This window comes from Mus pahari, chromosome 4 (assembly GCF_900095145.1).
Source record: "Mus pahari chromosome 4, PAHARI_EIJ_v1.1, whole genome shotgun sequence".
NCBI lineage: Eukaryota > Metazoa > Chordata > Mammalia > Rodentia > Muridae > Mus > Mus pahari.
In genome coordinates, this window is record NC_034593.1 from 108,278,006 (window position 1) to 108,290,486 (window position 12,481).

At 36.5% G+C, this 12,481-nt stretch overlaps 1 protein-coding gene across 1 annotated transcript in view; it reads right to left on the bottom strand.

Annotated features, from left to right (window-relative positions):
• Nucleotides 1–5,653: 5,653 nt before the first annotated feature.
• Nucleotides 5,654–12,481, bottom strand: part of Ptbp2 (polypyrimidine tract binding protein 2) — a 66,608-nt gene continuing 59,780 nt past the window's right edge. Inside the window, exons 12-14 of the mRNA XM_029537184.1 lie at nucleotides 7,541–7,757; nucleotides 7,359–7,436; nucleotides 5,654–7,205 (exon numbers count right to left, since the gene is read on the bottom strand). Coding sequence (XP_029393044.1) covers nucleotides 7,073–7,205; nucleotides 7,359–7,436; nucleotides 7,541–7,757 — 428 coding nt within the window. The 3' untranslated portion in view covers nucleotides 5,654–7,072. The remainder of the gene's footprint in view (nucleotides 7,206–7,358; nucleotides 7,437–7,540; nucleotides 7,758–12,481) is intronic.

Genomic DNA, 12,481 nt, shown 5'->3' on the forward strand with positions numbered 1-12,481 from the left:
AATTCTTATTTTTAAAAGGGGGCTGACTTGAAATCAATACTGGTCATTTAATGACACAATCCTCAAGGCTAAATTTAGTTTCTTCTGCTCTCTTATAGTTAAGTTATTCATGTATAACAGGTGTTTTGAGGATGAAAATCTGTTCACTCAGAAAACTGTAATGTCGTCATCCAGAAATTAGTGTAAAAGGCCCTTACCAAACGTATTCCCATGGCACTTAATAATTTGTAGTAACTACTAACTACCCTCTTGAGATTTGACCTAGCAAAGACAGTCAACTCTTTGGTGAGGAAAGGAGCTCAGAGAACTAATTTTTGGGGACGAACTTACTGTGATTAGTAACTGGAAACCCAATCTTGTTTTCCAAAGTCCAACTTTACATCCTTTTGCTATATACTGCAACAATATGAATTATACTACACACAACCAGAATGGTCACTTCTTGTCACACTTGGCAAAAATGGGACATAAGGAAACACTGTAAGGTTGCAATAAAGCACTCAAAATCTTTATCGGTGTCACACAAAGACTTAAAACCACCAGCATAATTTTCCATGTTAAGTGGTTAAAAATGTTTAATACTGTAAACATGACATTTTACTCTGAAGATGTCTTCTTGGCATGTGTTTGAGGAAAGGAATGAAGAAGGGCAGTAGCTTAATAGGAATTATTGTCAGGGCAGGGGGCTTATCTGAAATAAGTTCACAATGGAGACCAGGATGGTTCTTAACACACAAGAGAACTCGGAAGCAGACCATACATGATGAGGTGCATGTGGGCATTTGCATATTCCTTACCCAGCTTAGTTCAGCTGGGTTGTTTCCTGCTTCCATTTTGTAGCTTTTCAAAAGAACCACGATGTAAACATGAAACTCACGTTTAAGCTGTTCCCTGATATATCAAAGTGCACTTTTTATTTTTAAGATGCCATGGGGCTCTTTATGTCTGTTCGCCCTCCAATAGATAACATACACCAAGTATCTTCTGAAGATTTAAAATAAGCCAAAATCAGGAGGTGGGGCAGGGGACCCTTCCTAAATGAAATGCCAAATACCACAACAGGTACAAGAGAAAAGGGACAATGAAGTGGACTGTTTCATGTAGTCTTCACAGGTCACTATAGGCAGTGATTACCTACTTCACAGAAGAGAAAACTAAGGCTGACAAAGGTCTCACTGCAGTATAATGAGTTCGCAATACCATACAGTGGCAGTGTCATCAGTGCTTATACTCTACAGATGCCTCTGTAACTAAGTACTTTCCCATCAGAACATTCCAGACTTAGAGAAGAGCTGAAACAACCACAGCAGTGACATCCATTGTCCGAGACAGCTTCTATTGACATTATGAACTGGAATGGCTTCACATAACTGTGACCTTCTTTAAGGAGTTCTAGCCAAACCGACCATGTTTTCTCCATTAAGACTAAACACATTTGGGGGTCGGGGAGAACACTTAGAACTTTCAAGTTTCAGGAAACCAGAACAACTACCACAATATAGATTTGCTTGGGATTTTGTTGTTGTTGGGTGTGTGTGCACATATGTGTATAAGAAAGTTAAGCCAAACGAGACCAAAAAAATACAGTAAAATACCTTATTAAATACATACAATGCATCGTCATTTGTCAGTTCATTAGCCAAAAACAACAAAAAGGTTACAAGTGATTAGTTTTAAATCAGAGGAGCAAGAGAAAGTTAATTTCAAAGAGAATGGTGAAATAGAGTGTAGGGATGGGCCGCTGAAGCAGGGGGAGATTGGACAGCAAGGAGCAGAAGCAGGAGACAGCAAGGCAGAACAGGACAGACACCAGACACATGCTGTGCTGCAGGGAGGGAGTGGCCCTTGCAGGCACACTTCTCAACAGCTAAGTCCTTAGGGATCTCTTCTTCCAGAAGGTGAGAAAGGGCATTTTAAAGGTGCAAAGTGAAAGGAAAATGATTTACTAAAGACCCAGGACTACCTTCTTAATATGTTGACCAAGTCCTGGCTAGAGGTAATTTACAGTTACTTTAAAGTCAGCTCATGTGGAAATCCCGCTTTTCCTTCTATGCTAACACTCAGCATTAAATACAAGTCATACTGATTTCAACCAAATTATTTACCTATCAATTCAAACATTCTCTTTATTAATTCTAAGAGCAACTCTGTATTTCTCTTAATTTGTATAATTCAAGTCACGGGTGAACTAGGAACCTGACGCTCTGCATTTTGGTTAATCAAAGTCACTACTCATGTACGCTGCTTGCTATTTCATCTGGTCTTGCCAGAACTGCTAATTCTAATGTAAAACTACTAATGAAATACAACAAAATTTCTTCAAAGAAAACAGCAAAAACATTCTGACTCCTGCGCCTCAAACTTGTATGTGCAGGAATCTTGCCCAAATGCTACCTCAGGTCAGAGGTTCCTGATCAAGTCCTAGGTGACAGCAACCGACCTTGGGTTGTGGTTGTATTGGGTAGCAAGAAAGAAATGCAATGCCGAAAAGTTAAAATTACTCAGATTATCAGAGAAAAAGACAGATGTACCCAAAGATAAAATACTGTTAAGGAGAAATATAGTTTTGATGAACATTTCTTGAATAATTACGCGTTAAAATGAAGGAGCATTGGGTGGGTAAAGGGAAACCAAGGTTGAATTTATCTTAATTTTTTTTCTTTATAAAACAAAAATTCAGTTTTGTTGGCTTAAAAAAAGAGACACAACACTATTACCAGATAAAAGGGACAAAAGGAGAGAAATCGAATATTCTTTGTTAACCAAACTATTTACTGAAGAGGGTTATAAAACTTCTTTAGAAATGGGTATCAGTTATCAGTGTCTCAATATCCCAATCTTAACAACTATGAACTGTGATGTACAAAAAGAAAAAAAAAACATACAGCAGCTTGGCTGTTATAGTATTTATGTTCATAGAAAGATAAGCTCAAACACAATGACAAAATACAAAATAAATTCTTTGGAAAGCATCTACTGAATAAAATACTAAAGTCCAGGTAAAGACTGTCTCCAGTGCTAAAATGAGGTAGGTCCTAAGATGGGAAATAGGAAAGGGGGCAGGCAAGGCAGTGTAACACTCAGCAGAGCCGAGTGGGCAGCTTCGATGGACAATGCTCTTTCCATCTTTATAGACTTTTTACTTTGAATAACTGATCATGTAACTTTAAAATGTACACTACTCACAAAATCAAACTAAGAAGACAACAGACAGGAAATAAAAGTCTATGTAAGACTTCTTAAATGACTATGTCATGGAGACTGACAACCAGCCAACACTCCAACACCAGTTTAATACTTTTTCACATTTCTTATCACTTTCTAGAAAGCAGTGTTAAGCTGAAATAGAATCCTTTGTGTGCTCAATTTCATGAAATAATTCTATATTCTTATGTTCTGAATGGAGACCGATGTTCCCATCTTGTATAAAGTCCTGGGTTACTTAGAAAATTATGCCGTTTCTTCCATCTTATGCTGGAAAAATCTTCAGTATGGTTAGAATTATCTTCAAGTTTCACAGCAAATTGTAAAGGCTTATACATAATCTCCTTTTATATGGAGTCTGTAACTCCAAAAAGCTCTACTTTATTACTCAACTATAAAGTAGTTCAAATGAAAAACTGAGGCGGGGCAACCTGGAGCTGTGGGATGCATTCTGTAATGGCACTGTTAGGTGATTTTAAAACATTAACAAACATTTCTTTGCAACAGTAAGAAAGACAGTGGGACGATATGGAGTGTTGATAACTAGGTTTCCTTCAGGCAAACCTGGCAAGGTAGGAATACTGGCATTTAACATTTGTTTGTTTAACAGAGAGTGCCTCATTTGGCACAGCCTACCCTAAAACTCAAACAGCAATCCTCCTGCATCAGCTTCCTGAGTACTGGCCAAGTAACTTTACGGACTCCATTTTAGACTTAGGAAAGTTGTCCTTCCTCTGAAACTATCCACCTGGTAGTTTAAACAGATAACCATGAACTAATTATGGCAATTAACACAGTTTCCTATCCTAACCTTAAGAACCTCAATATTGTTATGTTAATAGAACTTCTAACGATTTTACAGAACTCTGTTACCTTCTTCCTGGCAAAGGTCTTAGTGGATTTCACACAAAGAAATAGGTGTCCAACATTAAATGTAAGCAATATGAATTCCCTTCTTATGTAGGTGATTTGAAACACATTGTCAAAAGCAAATCTTATTAAAGGAAAGTTTTTCTCTCAATTATAAAAATTCAATTTATTTGTTTCTAAATTCCCAAGAGAAAGCTTTTACTAACAAAGCAGTTGACACTAAAAATATTGTAAGGTTAGCTAATGTGAGAGACTGAGGCAGAGTGATCATAACAACATAAGGCAGACAGTACTTTTACCTAATGTTCTTTTGATAGAGTGCTATTCTAATCTAATGCACTGAACTTTAAGAATTCTAGATATCAAACTTCCCACTTCAGTGTCTTGATACTTTTAAAATAAGACCATATTGGTGGAAATTATTAAAAGAGGGTAAAGCCAGCCATATCCTGGAAGGGGGGGGTGGCACAGGGAGACCTTGCTCTCTGCCATTAGAGATCTGGAACTCCTCCCAGATCATTATGTAAATGAATCCCAGTGTCTTAACATAGCCTAGAATCTTTTTTTTCCTTTTAAGCAACTGTAACCTACAAAGAACTACCTGAAACAAAAGAGAAACATCTATTTTCAAGTACTGGGGCCTCTATGCAATCCTGAGGAAAACCACACTTAAAGTAGTTCTGTCCCCAGTGCTGGTTGTAAACTAACAATTAAGGCACAACTGATCTTCCTGTATCTGGTCACAATACTGCAACATCACTTTAAAAACAAACAAACAAACAAACTATGAGCAAAACTCAAATTCTTAACTCTAAAACAGAACCATTCTTACTGGATTTCTTGGAGTTGAGTTGTCTCTTATGAAAAGAACAATACTTTTAAACATGATCCTTCATTTGTTAAAAATGACCCTAATGTCCAGTGCGTGACTTTGAGGCATACATGTATTAACTCCAAAGTTAATTGATACCAGTATTTGTATATATAAAGTTACCAAAAACTAACTCGATGACAGCATCAGTAGAGTGAAGAGTACAGACCCTGCGGGTTTAAAGGCCTGCATGTATATACCCTAGGGCACTCAAATAGAAGCCGATGCCATAGCCCTTTCTTTCCAGTAACAGCAGAACCCTTTGTTAAAACTCAGTAGTAGTCTAAAATTAGTAGGAAATCTTGAGCAGACACAAAGATGAAAGATGAAACTGCAGCAAGAGAGCATGGCAAATCCAAAAGATCTATTAGTGCATAAATCTACGGGAAAACAACAACAACAACAAAAGAGATAGAGAGAATCAACAAGCTACAATAGAAGTTATGTCTTTAAAGCAGATTATAAACAGGGTGGGAAATGTTTAATATGTGTCCTCCTGAAAAAGCAGTTACCGTCTTTTGCATTAAAAAAAGGAACAGCTGGTGCATTTTCACAGCATCTAGATTTATTTATGGTATAAAGCCATAGGATTGTAATATTATTACTCCTTTCCCACCCTGGCAGAGAGTAAACATGAATTCAGAAGCACAGTGGAGTGAAAACAAAGGAGAGAGAGAAAAGGCAGCAGAGAAAGACAGAAAAGGTGAATACAGAGCTACAGAAGTGTTTATTGAGCATGCTACAGAGGTAAGCAGAGTACACACAAAGTGAAATTAAACAACCATCAAACCTCCCAACTTTGTTAGAAAATTAATTTTTAATTGTGCCGCTTTCAAACTATACTGAATTTTACATTTCTAAAGATGTAAAAACTCAACTAATAGAAAATATACATGACCATTCTGTCTACATAGATAACAGAATCTATGAATCTTGAAACTAAGTACATCAATTTCAAAAAGTATTGGTCATTTAACAGAATCAACAATTCAGATTGACAAGAACTGTTCAAATAAATTTGACCTGTAGATTCTGAGCCATGTTTTTATTAAAGTCAGATCTATTCCTAAATACAAAATATTTTGAAGATTTATTAAAACTGAATATTACAATGCAAGGTAAATTAAGACTAAAGGCACATAAACTTTGGTCCCACCTGGTTGTCAGTTTTAGAAAACTGCCACAAAATTAATCTTCCTGCAAGTTTTCGCAGTACACTTTCTTTGTCTTTGAAAAATACATGCACCAGTTCCTGAACTAGCTAGACCAGTCTGCACATGCTCAGAAATCCACAACCATTTTCCAAATCTTAATTACAAACTAAGGATGGCAATATATATTTAAATGCACATAAGTCATGTCAACTTCAAAAACATCTACGAAAAATATTCAGCCACAAACAAGACATTACTTAGTGCTGACATTTATATGATACGTCCCACAAGAGTGTGTACAAAAAGGTTAAGGTTCCACAATGCTTTCCACATAGGGCTCAAACTTACAGAAATCACTTGTCTTAAGAAATTAATACTCTGCATCTTGTTAATTTTAACTAATGCCTACATTCATAACTGAATCTAGACCAGATTTGTGAGATACAAAAGGCCAATGTTTTCAAAAGCAATAAAGCCTAAGATAGTAAAAACTAAAAATGCTGTTTTATACTCTCAGTATCAAGTATCTTATTAGATTAAATAGAAAGAAATGTGATAAGCCAATAATTCAAAGAAAGTTCCAAGCAGGAGAAACAAAAACTTAACCTTTTGACACACCCCTGCCTAAACATATTTTAATTCCCACATAACAATGTGCCCTAAACAACCAATTCCTTTTTCCTAGTAAATGCACAATAGCAACACTAGTTTTCCTTTGTAAGGCACGTATGTCAACTAAGTTGGAAAAAAAAGCAAAATTAAACTAAAAATTTAAACAGACAAAAATGGCTTCCCTATTGAACAGATGAAACACAGCAGTTAGCAACTCTGCCTTTACATATGCCATTTCATTTTATAACCAAGGAATGATAACAGCATGAAAAAAATCAAACTCTGGTCCCCACTTTTCTGAACAGTCAATAGGTGATGACACCAAACAATGGGATCTGCCCGCCATCTTCATCTCCCGTCCTTAGATTGTTGACTTGGAGAAAGACACTCTCAGATGATGGTTCTCTCCAAGGTTATAATTATGAAGGTCAATCAAAGCCTGAATAGCTTCTTCCACTGTTGCCATCTGAAGAAGAGCCATTTTGTGATCTCTTCTGAAACAAAATTATGAAATTAGATACTTCATAAGAAGAGTTTTAAATACCGATTTCACCCATTTGAGGTAAATAAGTAAATAAAAACATATATTTGAAAAAAAAATTAACTTCTATCAAGTCACACATTTTAAGACAAAGAAGCTTGCTTACTGAAAAAACTTAAATGCTTTCACAGTGCCCCCGGTGTTGGCAAACAGAGTTCGCAGATCCTCTTCTGCTACAGAAGGGCTAGAAAAAGAAGACAGGGAGAGTCCAGATGAGTACAGACAACCGTAGACCTGCTTTGCTGACAATACCCCTGTGCTCAGTCATGAGCTGAAAGAGATACTCACGGGATGTTAGACAGGTGAAGGGTAGCAGAAGGAGGGAAAATGTTCTGAAAGTTTTTGGATCCCGGTTTTTTAAAACGGTGCAGTGGTGAATTCCCAAAATCTTTTGTTAGCCCTTGATCATCAAGTCCCTCTCGAGGTAGTTGCACAGTCTGATGTTTAGAGAGAGTAACACGAATAATTTTTCCATACATCTTCTGCCCATTAAGATGATTCATGGCTAGAAAAATAAAGAATAACTATTAAAATATCAAGTTTAAGATAAAAATACTTCTAATTTGAAAATTCTGGATTTTCTTACAACTTAAAAATCATGAATTTATTACCATTTTTTATTTCTACAAGACAAGGTATTGTATCAAAAAACCACCTTCATAGAACAACAACAACATCTACAACCATCTATCTACTATAAGAATCCTGGTGATAAACTGGATTTTAATGGCCACAAGAAAAATGTAGTTGTCATCCCTAGTGCCATCCTCCCTCCTGCTGCTCGGCTTCCTAGTGTGTTACAACTCCTGGGCAGCATGGTTGGGACTGTCCTCTCAATTCCCTATCAAATTCATGTTGTCTCTATTTCTCACTAGTCACTAGATCTGGGTAACTCCAATTCCTTATCTGCCTTGCTGTTGAATCTCTCTGTTTCTTCCCCCCATCCATTCTATACAGAGAGAGAGAGAGAGAGAGAGAGAGAGAGAGAGAGAGAGAGAGAGAGAGAGAGAATCATTTGGAGATTTACTTTTAAAATGCAAAACCAATACCATGGCATCACTTAATAAACATTCCTGGGAACAAAATCTAAACTTCCTCTTTAATGTAGTTACATTTCCCAGCCTGACCCTTGCATTCCTCCCGGCCTCTTTGCACAGAATATTAATTGATGGATGCAGTAACAGCTTGTGCTGGGAATGATGCTGCCAGACACTATCCAAGCCATAATGTAACGGCACCTTAGTAGTGTATTTCTTATAATGCTCTCTGGCTAGAAAGTATTCTCTCACACTTCTCTCAATTTTGTCAAATCATTTTTCTGAAGTCGCTTCTACAGAGGCATCTTAACCATCTGCTGCAGAAATATTATCTATGGATACCCTATACCTCTAAAGTCACCATAATTTACTCAAATCATTTGATTATTTTTTCCCTTCAAATTCTAGGACACATGAAGACAAAACACAGCACATGATAAGAGGATATCATATGGCTTCCTTAGGTACCTGTCAGGTTGTCTTCCAAAGAAGAGAACTTGGCTAATATATTTGGTTGTTAACCTAGCCTCTAATGGCTGGGCCATCTCTCTAGTCTGAGAACTTGCCTAATATTAGCAAAGAGGTAAGTGTTTTCTTTAGTCACAAGTCTAGGCACATTAAGGGGGGTGGGGGGAGGGAGGCTGTTTTTAAAAGATTCTTCACTTTGTACTGCAGGGTTTTACACAATGGTTTATACTGAGCGTTAATACAACAGGATCTAGAACACCTAAGAGACAAGCCCCTGAAGGATTAACTAGATCAGCACTTCTCAACCAGTCGGTTGTGACCCCTTTGGAGGTCAAATGATCGTTTCACAGAAGTCACACATCAGATACGCTGCATGTCAGGTATTTACATTACGAATTATAGCAATAACAAAATTAGTTGTGAAGTAACAAAATTTTATGGTTGAAAGGGTCATGATATAATAAATTGTATTAAAGGGTCACAGCAGGGATCTAGCTGAACTCAGATGGGAAGGCCCACAATAAGTAAGGACAGCAATATCCCATGGGCTTGCATTCTAGACTACAAAAGATTATAAAAAGCAAGCTCTAACCCAGCTAATTTTAATTCACTCTGATTCCTGGCTATGACCTCACTGTGGCCAGCTGCCTCAAGCATTTGCTGATGTGACTGCCTCATTGTGATGAACTGAACCTTCAAATTGTAAGTTAAAAGTAAACCCTATCTCCCTTAAGTTTCTCGGTCAGATACTCGGTTGAAGCGAAGAACAAAGAAGTAGATCCATTCAGTATGTTCATGTTGGGTACAGGTCAAAGTGCTGCCAACAGGATCAACCAGACAGCCTTCCATGGGGGTCAGCACCTTGATCTGCAAATATGTCAGCCACAACTACGAGAAAACTACTTTCTGTTGTTTCGACTTTACATCATAGTATTTTGTTGTGACAATCAAGCACAATAAGGATTAAGGTACCACTTGTTTAAAGTAAGTCTTTATATAAAATGAAAACAAAAAGTATTCCGAATAAATGTGTTAGTCCCCATATCTCATGATGACTTGTTATTAATTAAAGGAAGATAAAGCCATACTCAACTCAAATTCTAATAAGAGAAGGAAGTACCTGAAAATGATCTTGTTCACGAGTAACACTGTCAAATGTTACTTACATATAAAGGCACTACACAAAAACAACAGTGAGCTGGGGCCACAGCACAGAGAACTTGCCTGGCGCGTACAAATCTCAGGATTTGATACCCAGCACTACTAAAATTAGTGATAACAAAGCAGCAGCAACTCACCTCAGAAGAAAAGCATGTTCATAAACACAGGAGAAAATGATATACCAAATATCAATGTTTAAGCTAGCACATTTAAAATATGTATTGCCACTTTAAACCAGAAAAATCAGATAGTTTTGTATCTGAGCTACCAAGTTCACAGAGCTCCCGATTGCTGTAACAATTAATCCCATCAAAAATGGTAAATTCCAAAGTTTAAAAATGTGAATGCAGTCAGAAAAAGGTAGCATTATTCTTGAATTGTAATGAATTAAATTATAAGCTAAGACCCTGGTGATAATTACAAATAATCACATTCTGTGCATGCAATTGTATTCTACATTGAAGCATGTGTGAAAGACAGTGATATATCTGGAACTTGACTGAACTACATTTTATGCCTTTGGATTAACCATTGGTGAAGATTTTTGTTTTGTAAAACTCAGAAACTCAAAGGACTTCCCTTTCCACTGCCAAACTGAGTCAAAATCTAAAGTGATTTTAGAAAAACACAAGGACATTGAATAGGGTTTTATGACCTATATGAACAATTATTTCTAATATAGGAGATACACAGGAATAGAACTCTTAACCAAAAGTCACTTCAGTTTTGGGGCTAACATCCTTTTCTATAAAGCTCTGCTCAACTTGTTAGGAAGAAGGCAAAACATGGACTCACCATGTATAAACTATAAAAATATAAAAGTTAATATGACATTTTCAGACTTGATTATTAAAAAGTCACAAATGATCTCTTAATTAAAAGGGTCTGTTTTTAGGCACAGATATAGACTACTGCATTTGAATTTAGAATTTAAGTGTACAGGTAATGTAGCTCCCTCTTACCAAGCTGTGACTGGTTCCCATCAGCCATCTGTATCAGAGCACTGTCTTTCTTATTGTACAAAATCTTCACGCGCTGCACATCTCCATAAACACCTTTTTGTGGAGCCACAGAGAGGTAATCCAGAAATGGAATTAATTTTATGTGAAAGTCAGCTAACGATTATCTTTCTGACACATCAATGAAACATTCAGACATCAACATGATCACTCACTCAATCTCACCATTTACACAAATGAATAAAGAAGAACAAGATTTTGAACAGTGAATTTTGAAAAGAATAATTTTTGATAAACCCTCAAAGCTATGTGAATGATATTAAATTAAAAACCATGCAAAATAAATCAGCATGCATTAAAACAAACTTTGTGTCTATGGAGAGTTTTAAATAGCAAAGAAAAATAGCAAAAGATTTACTATTCAACTTTAAGCCAAAGTGCTAGCTACAAATAAGAATTAAGGTGAAACAAAAAACAAAAAACAAAAAAATCAAATCAATAATAAAAGTATAGTGCTAACAATAACATACCGAAGAGGGTAAACAGACTTTGGGGCGTAACCATCTTTAGAAGGAGAGAAGAGCAAGCAGCGTAAGACAAGAAGAGAGAAGAGTCGAGGAAGAGCGGAGATGAACAGATCATCCATAACGAAGGGTGGTTCCCGCAGAATGGTGAGGTGGTCATGGATCATGGTTCAAGGCGGTTAATTGGGGCAAGTTGGTCCGAGGAACATTTGTTCAAGCACAGAAGCATGAACATAGGGAATGGAGACAGGGAATGAAGACAAGGACAAGGAAAATAAGGATAAGACAGGGAAGGGAACGGGCATTTGGGAGAAGACAAGGAAAGGGGAGGTGAACACACAGGGAAAAGGATGAAATGGGGAAGGGAAACAGCAATGCAGAAGAAAAAAATAAGGAATTGGGGAACAAAAAAAAAAATAAAATATAGGTCAGTACATAGGAAATGCAGGAATTTGGTCAGAAAATGGTTGGTTTATGTACTGTACAAGAAAAACTGAGCAAAATGTAGTCATCCAAGACAAATATGGGTAAAGTACATCTCTATCAAAGAGTAAATATAGCATTTCATCTCAACATAGGGAAGGAACGCATGCATAGGAATTTTAAACTTTGAACTTTAACTGCATAAGCATGGCTGGTTATGAAATGCAGGCAAGTCTTAAAGGCACTCTGATTCAAACATTTTAGCATGCAGAACTGTGAATGATAACAGTACTAAACGACAAAATTAGGTTATGTCTATTATTAACAGAGGCCAATCAAAAATGAGACAAATATTCAAATTAGACATCATAAACTGATACATTTGAGGGTCCCACATTTCATACCAGCTTTCATAGCAATCAAAATAAAATATATCAGACATAAAATGTACAACTGAAGAAAATAACAGCAACTTTATTTAACAAAAGGGTGCAGGGTAAAGTTGAAATATATATATTTGTAGAAGACAATGACTAAAAACTGCAAAGAAAAAATTACTAAGAAAGACTGGAAGAGTGCCTCGTCAAGATCTTTGGAAGAACCTTCAAAGAAAAATGTATTAGAGTAGTTCACATAAAATAAGATTAAAAAAAAAAA